We start from the raw sequence: 22241 nt of genomic DNA on the forward strand, positions 1-22241 counted from the left end.
AGCCTCATAATAAAAATGGCGAAATTAGTATTTTATTTAACCCAAATTATCTAAAATACTGTCACTTCAACACAGGATTGATTTTTTAAAAACTGAGATATTTCACTTTTTTATGGAGTCTTTGATATCTGGTATGGTCTAATACAGCACCTCTCGTTCAACCAGCCACATTTCAAGAGCTCAGTACCCACATGTGATTCATAGCCACCATACTGGCAGCACCAAACCAAACCGTTACTCTAGGTCACTTCACAAAGCTGGCTGAGAGGCGAGGTGGGGAACTAGCAACATTTTGTTGACATATTCTCTACATTACTTAATACGTACCAATGAAGACAAATGTTTTTAAAAGCCAACAAGTCATTAACAAAATTAAGAAGAAACTAACAACCCCAATTTAATGCTCCCTGAAATAACCAACAGAAATGTAGAAAGTTAGGACCATCGGGTTCTGAATTACCTGTGGGACCTGCAGAAAGCCCTTTCCCGATCCTGAACCTGAATTTCCTGACATTTCATTTAGGTTTTTTTGTTTTTGTTTTTTTTTAATTGGAGTTCCATTTGCCAACATATAGCATAACACCCAGTGCTCATCCCGTCAAGTGCCCCCTTCGGTGCCCGTCACCCAGTCACCCCCACCCCCCGCCCACCTCCCTTTCCACTACCCCTTGTTTGTTTCCCAGAGTTAGGAGTCTCTCACGTTCTGTCTCCCTCTCTGATATTTCCCACTCATTTTCTCTCCTTTCCCCTTTATTCCCTTTTACTATTTTTTATATTCCCCAAATGAATGAGACCATATGTTTGTCCTTCTCAGATTGACTTACTTCACTCGACATAATACCCTCCAGTTCCATCCACGTCGAAAAAAAATGGTGGGTATTTGTCGTTTCTAATGGCTGAGTAATATTCCATTGTATACATAGACCACACCTTTTTTTTTTTTTTAATTTTTATTTATTTACGATAGTCACAGAGAGATAGAGAGAGAGGCAGAGACACAGGCAGAGGGAGAAGCAGGCTCCATGCACCGGGAGCCCGACGTGGGATTCGATCCCGGGTCTCCAGGATCGCGCCCTGGGCCAAAGGCAGGCGCCAAACCGCTGCGCCACCCAGGGATCCCCAGACCACACCTTTTTTATCCATTCATCTTTCGATGGACACTGAGGCTCCTTCCACAGTTTGGCTATTGTGGCCATTGCTGATAGAAACATCGGGGTGCAGGTGTCCCGACGTTTCATTGCATCTGTATCTTTGGGGTAAATCCCCAGCAGTGCAATTGCTGGGTCGTAGGGCAGGTCTATTTTTAACTCTTTGAGGAACCTCCACACAGTTCTCCAGAGTGGCTGCACCAGTTCACATTCCCACCAACAGTGCAAGAGAGTTCCTCTTTCTCCGCATCCTCTCCAACATTTGTTGTTTCCCGTCTTGTTAATTTTCCCCTTTCTCACTGGTGTGAGGTGGTATCTCATTGTGGTTTTGATTTGTATTTCCCTGATGGCAGGTGATGTGGAATCATCCGGTTCTAAATGAAATGTCATGTCATCATGACATTTCGGTTCGTAGATTGCACAAACGCTGGACGCTGTATTTCTCCTACCGGCCTCCAAGAATCCATGGGAGGATGAGAAGGCTCTCCTCATCTGGAGATGGTCTATCTGGGGAGGGGCAGCTGACGGGTCTTCTCGTGGTCTGAGGGCTTCCTGTTTCCTAACCTGGCTTTGCAGTCAGTTTCTGTTTGCCGCTGGCTAAGAAGGTCCCCAGCTCTCAAGAACTCACATTTACATTCAGACCCCGGTTCCCGCGGTGCCTGCGGTGGTCACAAATGCCAAGGGAACTGGAGAAGGAGTCTTAACTTCTCACTCTCCCGCAGGAATGATCTGGTCCGAATGCAAGGAAATCTGGGAGGAGGGGCCGCGGGAGTACGTGCTGCACCTGTGGAACCTGCTGGATTTCGGGATGCTGTCCATCTTCGTGGCCTCCTTCACCGCCAGGTTCATGGCCTTCCTGAAGGCCAGCGAGGCCCAGCTGTACGTGGACCAGCACGTGCAGGACGCCACGCTGCACAACGTCTCGCTTCCGCCGGAAGTGGCCTACTTCACCTATGGTGAGCCAGGGGGCGGGGCTCCGTCGCGTCCCGCCCCTCGCCCTGGGCGTGGCCACGGCCCCCACGTGCGGTCCCCCTCGCCCTCGCCCTCGCCCTCGCCCTCGCCCTCCCCCTCCCCCTTCCCCCTCCCCCTTCCAAACTGTCCTGTCCGGCCGCGCCACCTGCAGATTAGAACGTGGAATTAGTGCCGACAAGAAATAAATTTTTTTATGTGTTAAGAAGGATAGATTTGTCGTGGTAAAGCTCTTAGAACATTTCTGGGAGGTTGCTGCTTTTTTTTCCTTTTTTTTTTTTAAGAAAGATCTCATTTCTAATGTGGATCCAGAAGCGCTAAGGGGAAATGTAGAGATGGAAGAAATGTTTTGTACTGGATCCCTAAGTTTTGTGCAAAGATAGGCCCTTGAATGCCCAATTCAAAAGTTTTTTCCTTATGGGCAGTTTTTTGGAGATGCCTTAATTCTTTCAAACCACCAATGTGAGGTAGTAGATTGAAATTTTAGGAACAGTGGAAGTAGCATCCATGTATTACAGACGTCCTAGGTCTGTATAGACATATTATACAGTAAACTCCAATCCTTGCAAAAAGCCTACAAAGAGTCTTTTCTGTTTTTTGTTTGATTTTTTTTTTTTTTTTTTTTTTTTTTTTTTTTTTTTTTTACAGATGATGAAATGGGTGTCCATAGCTGGGCTCACAGTGTTCTCAGAAATACAGCAATGCCTTAGATAGCAAGGGATCCTTGGCCCATGAATTGAAAACCATGCAAAATGGCCCAGGGCTTATTATATTCCCAGGCTTTGGAGTTACACCTGAATTCAAAACCTACTTCTATAGCTTACTCTGAGATTTTGTTTACCTAACTTTTCTGAGCCTTTATTTTCCTATGTGTAACACCAGGATAATACCCATGTCAGAAAGTTCGTTTTACAGGTTAAGTAAGATAGTGCATATGCTGAATTTTGCATTGTCCTCTGAAAATAGTAAATGTTCACTAAATGGTAATATTTGTGATCAACATTGCCTAGTGGGTTATTTTCCTGCTCTAACACTGTACTTTCCTAAAAGAGAAAGATAAGTGGGGAGAAGAAACAGATTTACTGTTACCAGTAAATTAGCTGGACACTGAATAGGCATTCATTAATGGCAGCTGCTACATCATGAAGGGTTTGAGTGTCAAAAGTTAGATGAAGTCACATGGCTCCTGTGACCAAAGAATGTTTATGGTCGGGTAACGCAATGAGCTGCAGAGGGCTGGCCATTTAACACAGAGGTTGAGTTGCTACCCATACTGGATATAAATTATATTACACAAATTATGCTACATGTAAACATGGTAAGGAAACACCTCCTGAGAAATGGGGAGTCTCCTAGTATTACCAACCGTTCACTCTTTGTTGGTTGGTTTAGCAAATTCAGATGTGTTAAAGGCCACATGGGCTTGTATATTTTCCCCTCTGTGCCATTCAGCGTTCATCAATGAAAGATGAGAGAATCTCGATAACGAAATTGGATAATTTTCTTAATGCCCTGATTCAGGGTGCAGTATTGTCCACCTGTGCCTTCTGTTCTTATTAAAGATTGTGTTAAGGTCTCACCCAACTGCTAAATATTGTACGTTGTTGCCCTTGCTTTGAGGTTCACCCTTTGCCCTTGGAAATCTTTTGGTTCAGGGTGCTCCCTTGTGCTACAGTTGCAGGGCAAGAGAGCCCCCTTGTGGGTGAGCCAGGCGGTGGTGCCTTCCAACCTCTACAGCTCCAAAAAGGCAGATTCCAGTTTTTCAGGCTGTGATTGGACAATTTTTCTGATGGAAAGAGCTCCAAAAAGAAGAAAACCCCTTTGAATCATCACAGTGCTCTTTGCTCTTACTCCCATCATAACTCTTACAGGCCAGTCCAAGTAGAACACTTTTTCACTAGAAGTCCTGACCTGATCACCAGGGTCTGACAACAACTCAATCCATCCTACTAGATAATAGAAGTGTCTTATTCTTACAGCTGAGGTTTAATATGGTAAATTATAGGAGAGGGGGGAAAGAAATTCCTTTTTGGTGTCTTTTTGTAGAAGCCAAATCTTATTTCATGCTACCCAAATGTGTTATCTATCCTTGGAGGCTGACAGGTATGTTGGAAAAACATAATTTGTTCTCCTTACTTCTCTTTCCTGGACTTCTAAGTTATGACCTTGATGAGAACATAGAGTCTATAATTTTATTGTATTTCCAAATGCAATTTAGAATACACAACATGAAACTTTGTAGCAAACAGAAGCCTGGCTTCCCTTACGAAAGATTTCTTACTGCTCTTTATTATCGTAATTGTTTAACACAGTCCAGCCTTGAAAATAAAGGCTAAAATTCCTCCTCTTCCATGTCCCCTGGGGTGCCAAGAATTGCTATGTAATCTCCTTGCTATCTGCACTTACCTGCCTATGAAAAGGACCCCATACCCCTAATCCAATCTTTAAAATGGCAATAATAATATCTACTCTACAGGGCTGTCACTAAAATTACAGCTAATGTATGCGTAAGGGCTAATTTCAGTTTCTGATGTTTCTCAATTTAAGTTTCACTTAGCATTTCTCAACGGGGAGACTCTTGGCTTTTTCAGCAGAGCAATTTTCATGGTACGGGTCTGTCTGGAGTATTGCAGGGCATTAGCATTTCAGTAATATTCCTGCCCTGGCATCGTGACAATTGCAGACACCCACGTACAGTTATGGGTTGCCTAGAATGAAGATGTTGCCCTTATCAGAGAACCACAGTGTGTCCTGACACATAGCAGTGTGTCCTTATGAGCGATGAATGCCATCCCTTGTGCCATAGGAACACTTCACAGGTTTGTTTTGCTGCAGGAATACACTCAGGGCAGTTCAGACCCTCACCAGAGACCACAAGCAGAAACTCTACAGCCCAGAACAGATCCCAGGACTCTCACCACCTGGAACAGGGCCGTCATGGCAAACCTGGATGACCAGTCACCACTTTGGAGACCTTAGATCAAACACAGAGCTTCCAAACATATACTGTCTGAGAAACAAAACTCAAGAGCATTTTTTCAGGCAAGATCCTTTAGATTCCCAGCCCTCAAGTGGGCTAGTTTGTTCTGATTTGTGGCCAGCCCGAACTTGTGGTATTTCTTTCAGTCATTTAACAAACATTTAGCAATACCTGCTGTATGCCAGACCCTATGCACTTTGCATATCTGGTTGCATTGCATCCTCACTAAAGCTCTGTGAAGTTGATGATAGTATCCCCAATTTAGAATTGGAGAAAATTGGGTTCCAAAAGGTTAATTGACTCGCTCACAATCATACAGCCTCCGAGTAGAAAGGCCACTGTCAACCTCAGGTCTGTCTGTCTCCAAGGCCTACACTCTTCCCCACCACCTCCCTGTGATGCTTTCCCAGTGAATGGGATAGCCCCTGCTTGTGGAGTTCAAACACTGATAAGAAGGACAGAATAGGGGACAGCTGGGTGGCTCAGTGGTTGAGCATCTGCCTTTGGCTTAGGGCATGATCTTGGGGGTCCTAGGATCAAGTCCTACATTGGGTTCCCTGGAGGAAGCCTGCTTTTCCCTCTGCATATGTCTCTGCCTCTCTCTCTCTTTCATGAATAAATAAATAATTTTTTTTAAGGACAGAATAGTAAGCAGCATGGTCAGTTCCATGACAGAGGGTGTACAGGATACTACAGTAGCAAAAAGAGGAGTGGGGAGCCTGTCCCAGTTTGTAGGAGTCAAGGCTTCCTGAGAGAGATGACACCTGACCAGAATTTGAAGGGATGAGTGTGAATGAAGCACCCTTAAAGGGAGGGTAGGGTGTTCCCAGCAGATGGGCCCTTCTGTGTATTGGGAGGAACTTTAAGGGCAGGAATGGCAATGATGAGGTCTGACACCTCTAAAGATGAATAACTGGTTTCTCCGCCAGAGACCAGTCAGCACAGCAGACCCTGTCCACTCCTCACCTCAGTAAGTAACCTAGATTGTTTTCTTACAGCCAGGGACAAGTGGTGGCCTTCAGACCCTCAGATCATATCAGAAGGACTGTATGCGATTGCTGTTGTGTTGAGCTTCTCTCGAATTGCGTACATCCTGCCGGCCAACGAAAGTTTTGGGCCTCTGCAGATCTCACTGGGGAGAACCGTGAAAGATATCTTCAAGTTCATGGTCATTTTTATCATGGTATTTGTGGCCTTCATGATTGGGATGTTCAATCTCTACTCCTACTACCGAGGTGCGAAGTACAACCCAGCGTTTACAACGTGAGTACCCCAGGGCTCTCCTCGAAGGGTCTCTCTAGGCCCTCCCCGGAATGCTTAGGAGTCTCTAGCAGGCAGCTCCTTGCAGAGACTCATGTTTCCTTGGTATCCACAAATTGCAGGCAACTTTCTTTACGGGGTGGCTTCAGAGTTCATGTTCTGGAGTTGAAAGAACCCAGTGTTTAAGCTGTATTAAATCTTCATTTTTGCCATTTACATGCTGTGCAGCCATGAGCATGTTCCTTAACTTCTCTGAGCTTTAGTCTCCTTACCTTTAGAATGAGGATAAAAATCATACCTGCTCTATAGGGATAGTATGAAGATTCAGTGAGATGATGCAGCAGCCCCACGGCATATTCTCGATACGTGAAAGGAGTTACTATTACTATTATCATTGCATGCACTGTGCTGCCTAGAAACTAGAGCCCTGGGCAGATCTTGCATGCCCGTGCTTCACTGGAGAAAGGCAGTTGTGATCCAAATGCAAGAGGACTGAAGGAAAAAGGAAAGTGAAGTCGGGGGGCGGGGGGTATTTCTGACCTGGCCACCATCTAGCAGAACGAACAACCCAGTCGCGACACTCTCTCAGGAGATTATACGGAGATGCCGCATCTCCCCATAGCCCATCAGAATGAGACACAGTTTACCAGCTGGAGCCTTCCCACCTGACGTCTCCCATTAATCAAATTCACCGCAGAGGATGTGGACTGGCCTACACCTCGGGGACACCGGGGGAAGCCACAGCCACCCAGCGCAAGAGGCCGGTGTGCAAGCAGGTGCAGGCCAGCAGCTGCGCACACCTGCCGGCCGAGCCGGTACCGGTACGTGCAGGAACACGGAGCCGGTCCGCAGCATCGCGTGCCTCGGCGGCAACAGGGAAAAGCCAGGCAGGGAGGCTGGAGACGCGTGTGTGGGGCTCTAGCAGGCCACTGCCATCAATGGCCAGAAGTAGCTGATGCTCGCAGAGCACGCCGCTGCCACGGCCTCCACATGGGGCTGGGGATGGAGCTCACGGAACCTGTGTCCTTGCACCCAGGGCTCACCCCTGCAGAGGGTGCTGGTCGTCTCCTGGAGGCCTGGGAGAAGGTCAGGTGACCCGAGTTCCCCCTGGCTCCTGACCTTAAGCCAAGTCACTTGACATATCCATGCCTCTGTGTCCTCACCTGTAAAATGGAAATGACTTCCTGCCTTGTTCATAAACACCCTTAGGAATAAATGGGTGGTTATAGTTCCAGTTGAGGTCCTTCCCCCAGTGCACCCAGGCTCAGAACATCTTCCTGCCTTCCTTAAGCTCCCACCAGAATCTTGAGGAAGGACAGGCAGGTGTCCAGGCACAAGCGCAGCAGCTGGGACCCACAGGGCTAGCACTCCTGACATGGGGGCCCAAGGAACCCTGAGTGGCCTGGAATCTGTTACCCTGCCGGTGAAAATGGCTGAGCCCGGCCACACAGTTTTCCTGAGCGACTCCCAGCTTACAGCATGACCTTACTCTACCCTTCTTCTGGAGAAATCACCCATCAGGGGAAGGTGCTTACCTCTGAAAACCCAAACCAAGGGCAATGAGTGCCATAGGCCCTCAGCTCAGAACCATGTGCTATGCTGCCCTGCCCACAGGAGCTATCTAGAAGAGTGGGACCCTGGTGCTGCCACACCACAGACACTGTTACTCTGTGGGGCAGAGAAGTGATTTGTTTTTACAGAGAGCAGGTGCCTGGCCCAGAGCAGAGAAGTGCACCTGAGAAGGGCCTGGCTCTGCCCTCAGCCCACAGCAGCCCATGGCTCAGACAGTCTAAGTTCAGGTCTGAGCTCTCCTCTCACTGGCTGTGTGGCCTTGGATAAGCACTCAAATCCCCTGGGCCTCAATGCCCCCAGCTCTGAGGTAAGAATATTAAGATGGCCAACCTCAGGATTGTTCTAAGGATCCCATAAGAAGAAACAGTACTGAGCACACTGCTTGGCATACAATAAAGCTTCAGGGAGTAGCAGTGATGATCATGGAGATGGTGAATGAGGAATAGGGGAGAGAGGATAAGGTGCAAGCACAGACACCTACGTACTGATCTGGCTCTAAGGGACCCTTTCTGAGCAGTGGCCTCACTTACGAACTTTGTCCAGATCAGGCCAAGTATTTCACTGAATCAGTCAGACTACTTTCTATTACTACAATACTCAGTGATTAGCTGTGGCAGGAATGAGGTAAGCATGAATCGCCCAGAAGCAAATTTGCTCTGGATCTGCTAGATGAAGCCATTCAGCATAGGATGCATTGTTGCTGAAAGACAGTCAAGCTGTCAGTCAACAAAGGCCTTGATGTCCCTCCTGTACTTCCACAATGCCTTGTGCACACTGTACAGCTCACTAAATTCCTCATGAACATGAATGACAGGATGAACAGGGGAGACAAAGCTGGACTCCGGGAAGCAGGGTAAACATTGGACTGGAAATCTGACCATGTGAACCTGTGCTCCATTTCCTCCATCCTGGGTGTTCTGTGCAATCCCTCATCCTACTCCTCACTGGGGACCCGGTGCACAGGTGCTCAGAAGGTCAGTGCCAGGACACAGAAGAAAATGAAAGAGGGAATCTCTGGGATCAGAAAAGCCATTGGAAAAGACAAAAGCAGAAGAAAGGAGCAAAGCAGTTGGCTTGTCCCAAGTCCTGGGAACCCAATAAAAACCTTCTAGGCACCAGGGACCCAACCAAAGAGGACTCAGGCCCCCAGGATGGGGAAAGGAAGAAAAGCTGTGGCGGCAGTGAGCATGATGGAGAAAGTACAGGATATTTATGGTTTTGGCAGTTCCTAAAATGGGACATGCAGCTGCATGATGGTGTGATTGAACAGGGAAACAGTCGATAGAGCAGTGAAGTGCAGAGGAAAGAATGGATTTTTATAAATGTCATCTTTTACCTTCTGACTGCTCCCCAGAGCATGTCCCCGTAAGAGATCTTTGATCAGCAAAAAGCCACGGTAGGATGAATGAGATGTGTGCTTTAGGGGACTCAGGACTATTCTGTATGCCAGCTACGCAGGTGATAAAGTCAGATGACCCCTCTCAGGTGAATGTTTGCTTCAGAACAGCCCATCCCCAGGCCACCCTGCCTAGCTCTAGCTCAGCATCTTCCCTCCAGCCCTCCCACGGCGGGGGGGGGGGGGGGGGCTTCTCTCCTGTGGAATTTTGAGCTTATAGGGTAAGATGGGTCCCTTATCTGCTTCTACAGAGTCAGGAGGCTCAGTCCTACAGAAGGGAAATTTGGGCTGGTGCACCCGCAGGTTATCTTCCCCCCAGCCCCATACCTGCCATGTTCAAGGACAACTGGGTTCAGGAGTCCCCTTTGAAAGTCAACTTCGAGGAACCAAGAGGCTGTGGCTCCCAGGAGAGCCCTGTTCGCTGTAGGGGTGCAGTCCAGTTCAGGTCATAAAAGCCATTCCACCTGAATCCCACCTAATTACAGTGCTGTCCCAAATGATGGGGGGCGGGGACATTCTGGGACAAAAGAGGCAAAAAGTCTCTCTACCACTGCAGACCCTCAGCCCTCAGCCAATCCCTATTCTAACCCCCCATCTGTCCCAATTCTTCCCTCCCCACCCCAAATTCCCTTTCCCTCCATCCAGCAGACTTCTGTGAAGGGGTTAGAAGGAAATAGACTGAACTAATTCTACCCCAGTATAAATAACCACAGAATATGAAGAGTCTTTTTTATTATTATTATTCATTAAAAGGGGGGGGCAGAGACACAGGCAGAGGAAGAAGCAGGCTCCATGCAGGGAGCCTGACGTGGGACTCCATCCTGGGTCTCCAGGATCATGCCCTGGGCTGAGGGCAGCACTAAACCGCTGAGCCACCTGGGATGCCCCAGAGTATGAAGAGTCTTAACCGAGATCAGTGGTTCCCAAACCACACCAGAATCACCTGGGGAAATAGCTACTCTGGGGACTTCCTAGGCCCCACCCCCGAGAGAGTCTAATTGCAAGTTAGGGTAGGGCCCAGACATCTGCATTAACAAGTCACTGGGGGGACTCTGTGAAGGTGGTCTTAGGACTACATGCCGACACACGCTGATACTACCCAAACCTCATCATTATTCACATGGAGAGACGGAGGCCACTTTCTGCCACGTGCATTTCAAAAACAAAGGGCTTGTTAACCCGAGTGTCTTATTGGTAGACTCTCAGGCTCCGCAGAATAGGAAGGCAGACCAGCAAGGAGTGAGCTCTGGGATTAGATTCTATGAACAGTTCTCAACTTGTCAGCAGGCTCCATCCACTTCAGAACTAAGGGTGCTCTCAGAGGTCTGGGTTATTTTTCTCATACGCTTCTGTGTCAGGGGGGCTAGCTAAAGGGGGAAAGGGATGTGAGTGTATGGGTCATTGGCTGGTGAGCTGGGCCTGTCTGGGCATGACAGACAGTGCACCTGCCAGCAGCTCATTATCTCCAAGTTGCTTCTATTAGAAACTGTGAATGACCAAACAGGAGGAAGAGACATCACTCAGATAAGTTTTATGCTCTCAGAGTACAAAATCCAAGTATCCCAAGATGAGGGTCAGGAAGCAGAGAGAAAACTAAGCAACCTGCCCAAGAGTGTTCTTTCTTGAAGAACTCTTTAAGAAAAGTTTTTGATTCTGTTAGGAATTTTGTTCTTATTAGGAACATATCTTTGACTTTACCATGGAAGTCAGTAGACAAAGAGGATTTGCCTTTTGAGGGGGTTGTTTTGAGATTTTCAGCTTAGAAACTGTATGAAACTGTGGGGTTCCAGAACTCTAGTTACAGTGTTAGAAAAAGAGAGACAGGGGCACATGGGTGGCTCAGTCCGTTGAATATCCGACTCTTGATCTCAGCTCAGGTCTTGATCTTGTGAGGTCAGGCTGCACTGTTGGGCTCTGTGCTGGGCATGGAGCTTACGAGAGAAAGAGAGAGAGAGAGAGAGAGAGAGAGAGAGAGAGAGAACTTGGCTCATGGATGAAATACAGCCAGGCAAGAATGCATCCAAAAGGGGTAGCCTTCTCTATACTCTGATTGTGACCATGGCAGGACAGGCACACAGAGAAAAGTGGGAGGGACTGGGGGCAAGGAGGTGACCCAGAGCAGGGAAGTGATGCATGACACCACATGGGTCTCATGACCCACGTTGAGCTCCTGGTCTCCCCTTAAGGTAAATGTGGCCTCCTCTACTTAATTCTGATTGGGTATTAAATGTGGGGCCTGTCCCATCAAAAATGAGCCAGCCAGTCGTTTCTACCAGGCTGTCCTGGAGTCAGCTTCATAGCACAGCTGGGTTGAGACTTTTCTAATCAAAAATAATACTTCTCCTAAGGTTATTCTGTCTCCCCAGGAATCATTTTAATGGAAGAAGTTTCAGCAGTGCTAAGCAAAATTAGAAGCTTCCGTTTTCCATGACAGTTATGGAAAATTTGCACGTTCTATAAAGGGAGAGATTCATATGGCCACCAGAGGCAGGAGGCGCTGATTCAGCTCACTCTGCTCTCCAGGGCCACAGAAAAGCCAGCTCCTCCTTCCTATGAATCTGGAGGGGCCCTGGGGCAAGGAGAGAGGCTTCTGGAGACCCTGCCCACACATGCCCCCCTCGCCCCACCAATGCTACATCACCCTATTGTTGAACAACTCATAATAAACACATAATCTGCTCTCTCACTTAATCCTCCAAACAGTGGGATGACACAGACACTACCAGAAAACTAAGGTTCAGAGAGACTCTAGACTTGCCCAAGATCCCAGAGCCAAGAAGAGGATTTGAACCTGGATCTGCATGACTCCTTCCCTCCTCTTTTTGACCTGAGATTCCCAAGAGCAGGATCTCCACTCCTACAGCAGAGCCTCTGCTCTAAAGTGGAGGGGGAATCTCTTTAACAGTTGAGTCACTTTCTTGTGGCACTAAATTCTTTTTTTTTTTTCCCTGTGGCACTAAATTCTAAAGAAGAACATACTGAATTCAAATGTGGTTATCACTGAGAACCTGATGGCTCTGCATACCTCATCTCTAAATACACAGCCTATATTTGCCCCCTGGATAAAGTAGGTTTTCATTCCAAAGTACACTCATTTGTTCGACAACCGTTATGGAGCAACTACTCCAAACCAAGTTCTGTGTTTGTCCTGAGGTCACAGAGATTAATAAAACAATCCTCCTCTCTCTGTGGAATGCATAGACAAGGGGGCATTTAGAAGAAATGGCATCAATTATTGTACCACCTGATCATCATCAAAGGGTACTTGGGCAGCACAGCCAGGAGGAAGTGCTGAACTCTGCCTGCCAGGGTCAGGGATGGCTTCCTGGAAGGCCATGGAGGGTCTTAGAGGATGACTAGGGTGTCGTTCTAGCCTGTGCAAGGTGTAAAGGAGCAAAGGAGTTTTGAAGAACTGCCAGTCAACAAGAGTTTGGGAAAACAAGAGAAGATCACATAAGATAACCCAGGAGGATCCAGATTCTGGAAATATGAGTCCTAATAGGGTGTCTCTGCTAGGACCTTTTTAACAGAAAGAAGATGTGATTAGATCTGCCTTTGGGAACTGTGCTGGGGCAACTGTGTGAAGGATGGGTTGGAAAGGGTGGGAGGAGAGTAAGCCCAAGCTCAGGATTTTATCATGAGTAAAAACGGTCACAGCTCCTCCCCTCGTGGAACTTCCAGACTGGTTGGGAAGACAGATGTTAATCAAAAAACCACAGGAATGAGGGCATGTTTACAAATTGAGATGTTCTGAAAGAAGGGAACTTGAAAGAAAGGCGGCTCCCAAGAGAGCTGAACGAGGTCTGTTAGGTGGCTGGGACAAGGAGCTACACGCAGGACAGGACTCTGACCTGAGGAGCGGCAGAGGGGATAGAGAAGGGAAACTGGGGAGGCTGGAGTGGAAATGTGATGACTGAATGACTGAATGTGGGGGTTGGGAGGGAAGGATGTTTTGGGGTTATGACATTGGGAAGGCCCTAGAAGGATCTGGGGAAGACAATCTGGAGGAGCATATGATGGGAAGAAAGGCAAAGTCCCTGGATGATTCAGGGGGACATGGGGGCTTCGACCTTCCTCAGGATCCATACCCAGCAGAGTTGAAGGCAAACACTCAGAAACAGGTGAATGCTCAGTGTTGTGGGTGAAGTCCATGCTCTAAGGGATGGAGGAACCAGGGGACCTTGAGAAGGAAGGCCCCATGCTCAGCGCTAGGGGCCAACCACTCGCTTGATAAAGGAGCAAAATAGGCTCTTCAGCTAAAAAAGCCATGTGCCTTGCAAATAGAAGACTCTGAAATTTCCCTGGCCCACAGAAGAGAAAAAAGGGAGACAGATGAGCCATACAAGCCCCAAGATATCTGTAAGTGAGCCAGAGGGGCCTCCTGACAACCAAGGGCCATGCCACCAAGAAGGATCTGGCTGCAGAGGAGGTCTTGCTACCAAGGGCTGGGTAAGAGAAACCAAGGAAAGGGTCCCAGTGTGGCATCGCAGGACCATGGCCAACTACTGTGTTCTTGGGGCAAAGCACAAAGCTGAATATGTCTGCAGGTGGGAACTGGGCATGGAATCAGCCTACTGGGATTTAGAGGGACAGATTCTCCCAGGATTCTGGGCAGTGTTGAAATCTGGGCATCTCTGATAGAGAAATGTCACGGCATACTTTACTGTATTTTGAAAGTTATAATCTTGCCTTTCATCTTTTAAATTCAAGCTAGGTATAAGGATTTGGGGGGAATAAGAGAGCTTATTACAGCCACCATCACATGGAGACAGTAGTAGGAAGGTCCTCAGACTTGAGGGAGCAAGCAGCAGTGGCTATTGAAGGGGGTCCAAGTCAGGCTCAAAGAGGTCAAGCATCTGAAAAGGATCATTATGTGTCAAAAAAAAATAGTTTGAGTCTAATAGAAGTTCTCATCTTTGTATAATTCTCCAGGAGTGATAAAAATATAGATCTTTTCTGGGACCAGTTCAGAAGAATCATTATGCCTGTTACAGCAGGCATTCTACTATCATATAATATTTATTTATGCCTTCTCCTCATGTTTATTCATGACATGAAAATTTAAAAGCCTGGTACCTTTAAGCTTCTGGAACAGGCTGAGAGTCCACAGATTCATGAGGGAAAGGCATAATGGTACACAGAAAATGTTCTCTCTTCGATGATGTCTTCACACACATTTTCAGGCCCTGCCCCACATCCTCCATCTTATTCTCGTTCATGGGAAGACAGCCCTCCCTTTTTATCACTAACATTCAATTCTAGGATGAAAACAGGGTCAAACTGTCCTTCCTCCAAGTGTCAGTGACAGGAAACCGGGCTGTCCAGGGTTAGCTCTAGAGATACTATCAGAATGTAGTTCTTGGGTAGGTCTGAAGCCAACCAGCTAAGGTCAAGTCATCTCATGCCTCAGTTTCCCAGTATTCAGTCATCCATTGACCAAAAATGTTTACTGAATTCCTACTATGAGCCAGGCATCGTCTGGCACCGATGACAGAGCAGTGTGAAAGTCAGCAGGCCCTCCCCTCATGGAGGTCACACTCCTCCGTGAACATGAAAAGAGAGACAAAAGGCAAAAAATAAATTACAAAACTAAACAAAGAGACCAAGAAAGTCATTAGAGATTAAGTGCTGAGAGCTAGGAAAGAAATAAAAACACTGAGAGAAAGAATAATTCAGGAGGCCTCCTTCAGTCAGGGTGTCAGACAGGTCCACCCTGAGCTGGTGACAATCAAGTTTACAGCTGGTGCATGAGGAGGAGGAGGGGCGGCCACCCCCAGACAAGGGAGGAAGGCCTTCCAGGGTGAGGGAATAGGGCACAGCAGAGATGTTGGCAGCCACACAGGCTCTGTGAGCTTAGGGAGGAGTCCAACAGGGAGGGGCTTTGAGGCCTCCCAGGTGACAGGATGGATTGTCAGCCCTGGGAAAGCTACTAACAGAGAGGGTGAGGATCTGATTGCTATCTTCATAGGGTTATGCTGAGAGGTGACTGTAGGCTACAAGAGACTTTCAGCCTGACACTGGAGCCCACTGCAATTAAGAAAGAAAGAAAAAAATGAATACCAAAAATAATAATACATATTATGTGCCAGGCAGTATTTTGCACACTTCCCAAGCATTCGATTAATTCCCTTAATCCCCACAGCAAGCCTGCAGAGGAGAAATTGTAGTTTCCCCGTTGTACAGCTAGAAAGACAGAGGCCCAGAGAGGCTGGAATGTGGCCAGAAGCCCACATGCAAAGCCAGGTTTGCTGACTTGGAAACTGCTTTCCGAGGGTCTCACTCGGCCGATGGGGCCGAGAGCTCCCCACTGGGAGTGGGATCGGGACTCACTCATTCATTCAACAGACAATTTATGGGGCACTTTCAGGGTGCCACGTTCTGTGCCAGGGTCTGGCGTTTCGAGGATGAAGAAGACACAGCTGTGCCCCTGGAGGAGCCAGCAGGCTTCCCCGTGTCCCAGGAGGAATAAATCTGGGCCATGCAGGCCTTGTACACCCCCTCCCTCAGCACTGATTCTGGGCCGGCCTCCTCTACTTCTGGACACTCTAGATCAAGCGCCTCATGTAGGACCTGGGGTAAACTGAGAGGTCATTCAGGGGACACAAGCTGGGGGGCATGTCCTTCAAGCACGGCCCAGCTGCTCCGGGTCTCCAGGTCCAGGCGTTAGAGCCCCCCAGGGCTCTGGCAGGTCCCTGTGTATCTCGAGTACCGTCTTCCATCATCCCAGCCCAGAGGGCAGGTAAGCATTTCTACCTCAGCAGGTCTGTAGCATGGCACCCACTTTTGTCCTCCGAACGTGAGAAACAGTCTTTCGGGAGCTAGCCTCCTGCTTAATTTTAGCTTGCTATGTGCTATGTGCAGCCTGGGGTAGGCATCTGAACTGCATGGTTTTGGGGGGAAGCAGGAAGGCAGCGTTCCAGCACCAGGGGGAGGGCATTGTGGCATTCCAAAGCAGCAGCAATTCTCCTAACAATTGCCCCAAACCCTCCCCTTGTTGATCAGTTTGTTCCCTGAGACCCATACACTACCGCCCCTTCAGGCAACGTGTTATTAAAGCCCCATTATCCAGGCGAGACAGGCCTAGGAGAGAGCTGATGAGATGCCCCTGCCTTCCTTCCGCCTGACAGATCAGCCCCAACCTTCCCCCACATACACCCCCACGCAGCAGGAGCAGCCTGAATCATGGCCTATTCAGCATCACTCAGGGGAGCCTTTCCTCTTTTCCCCACGTTAGCAGCACTTCTTAGGCTGTGGGGGCCTATTGACTATACTTTGCAGTCCCTTGCACTACAAGCTGAGAGTCACAGGTCACAAGGCAGCCTGGGCCGGAGAAGCCAGAAGAAGGATTTGCATGAAATCAAGGGTTCATGATGATCTTTGCAGGGAGGAAGGAAGATAGGCTTGTTCAGCAAGGTCTCTGTTTGGCCCTGTGTGGCAGCCCGGGGTGGACAGGGTGCCGATGGGGCCGAGTGTGACCCTGGGGAAGGCCAGGCCAGCAGAGCACGCGTGCCTACTACAGCCCTGCAGCGTTCTGTCCCCGCTGGGGATGCCTAAGACCGGGACCTCCCCAAGGGCAGGAGCAAGGTCTGGACACCAGCGCATGGGTACCTGGTACTCTGCCTGGGGCACAGAGTTATTTTGTTATTGGTAAATAGCAAATAAATGAATGAACATAATAGCTACCACTTACAGGACTTGCATTATATACTATAGCTAGGTTGCTCATTTAATCTTGATAGCAACTTCCTAGTGAAGCACTTCTGTCCCAGTTCATAGATGAGTGGACTGAGAGTCCAGGAGGTGTGGTAACACACCCAGACTCACACAGCCAACGGGTGGTGGTGCTGGGATTTGAACCCAGACATACGCCTTTGCTCTTCTTACTCCTCCCACTATGTCTATGAAGCTTCCTGTGATTGACACAGTCGAAGGAATCTGTGACAAATTCTTCAGGTAGCAGAGCAATTAGGAGGAGGATGTGAAGCTGGTGACCACTATCCCTATGAGTAGAGAACCTCACATTTAGCCTTGAGACCAACTGGTTGACAGTAGGGGCTTTCTGTGAGACAAGAGGTTTCATTGTGATGATCAGCTAAGCCAGTTCCTGGATACTTTCTTCCTAAAAGACAGTCCCCAACTTCCATAGTGACTGGTCTTCTGCCCCATAGTCCTAAACATGGTGGGTGATGACTCAGAGAGCATCATAATCTCACAAAACATCGAGGCCAGCTCTAGTGCCAAAGCTCTTTGCATTAGTAATGTACTATTTGTCCCCTTTCCAAGGCTAGCCTTCTCTCTGAGAATATATTATGGTAGGTTTCCAAGGTCAAAGTAACACAGCCTTTTCCCACTTGGAACAATGAAAACAGCTTTCCTTTATTTTCTGCCACATATTAAACCAGAAAATGTCACTAGCATGGCACTTCAAGTTAAACTGTGGAGCTCTAGTCACCATAAAAAGCACCAAGATTTCATAGAAATTTCTTTCTCCCCTTTTTCTTTCTGCTAGGATGTCATTTTCATATTGATTTGTAAGATCTCTTTATATAAGAAAGACACCCAGTCTGTCACCTGTATTGCAGATACAAATTCTTTTCTCACTTAGCCTTTTGCCTTACATTGTTAGTTATTATGTCTTTGTTGTATACAAGTAAAGTTTTATGTGGTCAAATCCCTCCATCATTCCCTTTCTAGCTTCTGAAACCTCTCCCAGACCAATATTATATAAAATAGTGCTATTTTATTCTAGTTTTTTTTATTGTGTAATTTTTAAACTTTGAACTCCTCAATTCCATTCAGAATTAGTTATATAGGTGGAGCTATGGGTAAAATACTGCACTGCTTACCATTTAGGCCAGGTAATTGTGCATAACTCAGCCCATGATGTCTCCTCTGGGAGAAACAATGACAACAAAATTAGTCTATTTGGTTAGTCCAGATCATGTCAAGAGGGATAAGTGCACGTGAAAGACCCAAAAGACACCAATGGTGGATCAAGCTATAGTGGATGATTCAAGCTAATGGACCCAGCTTTACCTTAAAGGAGGTCTTTGCTACAACAACCCATTTTGCCCCATAATAAGAGGACACAGGGCTATAGACAGTCCCCAAAGAGCTTACAAGAGATTGTTAAAAATGCATACTTTGGCTAAGACCCTTTCCTGCCCAGTCAGGTGCCTGTGTTATTGCTCTGGAGGGAGGGTCACTTTCACTCTGGAAATCCCAGAGAGTCTGGGCCTCTCGTAATTAGATGCTCTTGTAGGTCACAGCCAAATTCAGGTCCAGAAGCTAATTCCTGAACTATAGAAGAAATGAAACAGGTATAAAGATTGTCTGGGAACCAGATAACAAACCTAAAGGATCAGTGTTCCAAGTGGGGGTGGGGGAGGGGACTGATGGTGGAGGGGCTAAGCCATGAATTTAGGGATCTGTAACTCTTCTCTTACTACAACACGCTGTGTAATGGGCTAGCTCTGCCTTCTTTCGATTATTCTATTACATAGAATGCCTATGCACCAAGGATAAACCAGAGCTTAGTGGCAAAATTCATAACAAGAAGCAAATGAGAAAAAAAATACACTCTGAATCTAGGCCATTTTCCCTAATCAAAATTCAGAAGACTTTCCTTGAATATTCTGTAATTGCTTGCTTCATTTGTGTCAGCCAAAGGTCTGTGGGGTTTTACAAGGTAAGCAAACGAAGATGAATTCCTGTAAAGCATCTCTCAGTTGCATATATTATCCATTTCTTAGGATGTTCGTGGTAAGTGCCTAATCCTGGACCAGTGCCAGCCTGCCCAGTCCCTGGCTCAAAGAGCGGGCCCTTTGGTTTCCTGACCTGGCTAGAAAGGGAACTGTCATCACATCCTGCTGTCTCCTTCCAGTGTGGGAAGTGGGGCTCATCCAGTGGTTCTGGAGTCTCTCTGCCACTGTTCCCTTCCACTAAGGTGATGACCACAGGATAACTTCTTATTGGCAGGCAATATCTGCAGAGAATCCTGGCCATGCATTGAATGGCATCTTTTTCACACAAAATGGATCTCACACAAGGAAGCAGTGTGTTCCCCTCTTTCTCAGAATAGCGTTAGGGGCTGGGGCTCTAAAATAATGCTCGATACCTGGTCATCACCTCCAAACCCCCAACTAAATTCCTTCTTATTAAAAATAAAATGAATTAAATATTCTAAACTCACAGTTTTCAAAGAAACCAGAAACAAATAATGACAACAAAAACCCACTTCAATTTTCAGTTTTCAGACTCTGGGATGCATAGAGAATGAGTCAAACCGCTGGCTAGACACACACATACACATACACCCACACATACTCGCACACAGGAGAGCCGAAAATTCATGTAAGTCAGAGTTGGATTTTTAGCCAAAGTGACAAGTACTAGTATTTTTGTACATCTTGTCAAATAAATACCAATCCTTAAGAAATGCCAATTTTTTTTTTTGAGATCTAGCTAATCCTGGCCACTTGTGGGTGAGTGCTGAAAATCTGAAATGTTAAAGAGAAAAAAGAAAGTACTTTCTCATAATGTACCCCATATCTGACTGCAAACCAAAAGAACTGCATATAACCATTCAGAAGTTATCAGATGCACGGAGGTGTTCTAAACCACCCAACTAAAACCCAGCTTTCTGATTGGATTCTATGTTGTAAACCCGATGTGGGTTCCTAGCCACAAAGTAGACAGTGAAACATGCCTGGATCCTAGTCTTAAAACTAGGATATTCTGGTAACTTCGCAGTCTCTCAAGAGTCAAAGAGCAGTGTTCTAAAAGCCAGATTTTCCCGGCACTGCCCTCAAAGCACATGCAATCTCTACTTTGAGTGAGCTGCAGGCTGAGGTGTAGACAGCTGTCTGCTGAATTTGACTAACACGGACATACCAAACTTACTCTTTTCATAGCACAACTCCATTTGAGAGGACATGAGGTGTGAGGCTGGCCTCACTACCTAGAGCCAGGGGCTGGAAAAGCATAGTAGGTAGATGTACATGCTTTTGGAAACCTCAAATGTACCTGGATCTGTACCTCACTCTCCAGTCAGATGCCCCTAAAAAGGAGAAGGGTCTGAGTGTCCATGCCTGCATCTGTAAATGCAGGTAATAAGCACGCCCAACACAGAGATGGTCATGAGGCTTAAGGAGCTGCCCTGTGACAAGCGCCAGGCACCAGTCATGCTCCCTTCATCGATGGACACCATCCTCTCCCCCTGCACATGGGGCTGGGTGGTCTGAGACATTCAAGAGACTATTTTAGGAAGAGTGCTTTCTGAGCCTGATAATGTACAAGAAACAAACATCTGTCTTAACTTTAAATGCTTAATTAATTACAAGATAAAAATGATACCACACCCTGGAATCCCCCAAAAATGGACTGAGTGGAAAATAAAGAACCTGCCCTTTATATTTTTGACATCTCCTTAGAGATCTGAATATGCCATTATTTCAGAAGACAAGCACCACCAGTCAGCCCAGCCCCACTCCAGGGTAACCACCAAAGTCTGGGTAATGGGAACTTTGATGTGAACAGTGTTAGCAGATACAAAGTGGCTGAAGGGATTGTCTTTCCTTATAGGGTTGAAGAAAGCTTTAAAACCTTATTTTGGTCCATCTTTGGCTTGTCTGAAGTGATCTCGGTGGTGCTGAAATATGATCACAAATTCATCGAGAACATCGGCTACGTTCTCTATGGCGTTTATAACGTCACCATGGTGGTAGTGCTGCTCAATATGCTAATAGCCATGATCAACAACTCGTATCAGGAAATTGAGGTAAGACCGAGTTCATTGAAATTGTTCCCTCTCCCTTGCTTTAATTTACACGGCTGTTTGAAGCAATGAGAGTAATGACATTAGAAGTTCATGCTTTATTAAATGTGAAGCCAGGGGATGCCTGGGTGGCTCAGTCAGATAGTTAAGCATCTGACTCTTGGCTCAGGTCATGATCTCAGGGTTGTAAGATGGAGCCCCATGTTGAGCTCTGCACCGGGCATGGAGTCGGCTTAAGATTCTCTCTCTCTCTCCTTCTCCCTCTCCCTCTGCCCTTCCACCTTGAGAGGTGTTGAGAGAGTTGAGATTCTCTCTTCTCTCAAAAAAAAAAAAAAAAAAAGTGACACCAGAATAGCAAACAACCAGCACTTTCAGTCAACCTCCCATATGGTAGAGTGGGCACCACACATGAAGGGGCGTGACGAGGCCTGAAAGAACCAGGGTCATGAATCTTTCCTCTTTCATGTCTCCCTTCAGGACAGCCTGCAGGTGGCCAATGGCAAATCAGAATGACTGTATCTTTCAGCCAACATTCCCTTTGCCTCTCACATGTTATTTATGAAATACCAATGGTATGCAATGCCCATGCTGGGCACTGGTAACATAGAGGTGACTAAGCCAGCCCCTGCCCTCTAAGAACTCAGTCCCTTGAAAAAAAACAGAAACATCACGGAACAAACTTCATTGTCCTAGGCCCAGCACGCCCAGAAAAGTCCTATCAGGTACACAAGGTACAAAGCAGAGAAGCTTCCAGAGGTGATGCTGGAATGGAAGGCCATTCAAAGACTAATACAATTTTGCCAAATAGCTAAGGGAGTCCAGAGAATGTACCAGGGGACAGTTCACCAAAATCTGAAATGCACAAACCACAAGGTATTGATTGCAGGTATTGATTGTTTGGAAGAGCAAGAAATTAAAAAGAAAATAAATGAGCATTAATAGGAATCTGGTGAAATAGATGATGTTGTAGCTGAACAGCAGGATGCTGTGTGGCTTTAGAAAGAACAAAGACATTCTCCGTACTGATGACTACAGACCTGCAAATTGTAATGCTAAGTGCAAAAAATCAAGTTGCAGCACAGTGTTTATAGAGTGCTCTCCCTTGTGCAGCAAAGAAAGGAAGGGGCATACATGCTCACT

The 22241-nt window shown here is 46.9% G+C and overlaps 1 protein-coding gene across 5 annotated transcripts in view; it reads left to right on the top strand.

The window, feature by feature from the left end:
- TRPC7 (transient receptor potential cation channel subfamily C member 7) overlaps positions 1-22241 on the top strand; it is a 143587-nt gene that overhangs the window by 105877 nt on the left and 15469 nt on the right. For all 5 annotated transcript variants that reach the window (XM_072728538.1, XM_072728539.1, XM_072728540.1 and 2 more), the window contains 3 exons: positions 1871-2104; positions 6096-6360; positions 20909-21104. In XM_072728538.1, the coding sequence (XP_072584639.1) occupies positions 1871-2104; positions 6096-6360; positions 20909-21104 (695 nt within the window). The remainder of the gene's footprint in view (positions 1-1870; positions 2105-6095; positions 6361-20908; positions 21105-22241) is intronic.

Source organism: Vulpes vulpes, chromosome 12 (assembly GCF_048418805.1).
Source record: "Vulpes vulpes isolate BD-2025 chromosome 12, VulVul3, whole genome shotgun sequence".
Taxonomy (NCBI): Eukaryota; Metazoa; Chordata; class Mammalia; order Carnivora; family Canidae; genus Vulpes; species Vulpes vulpes.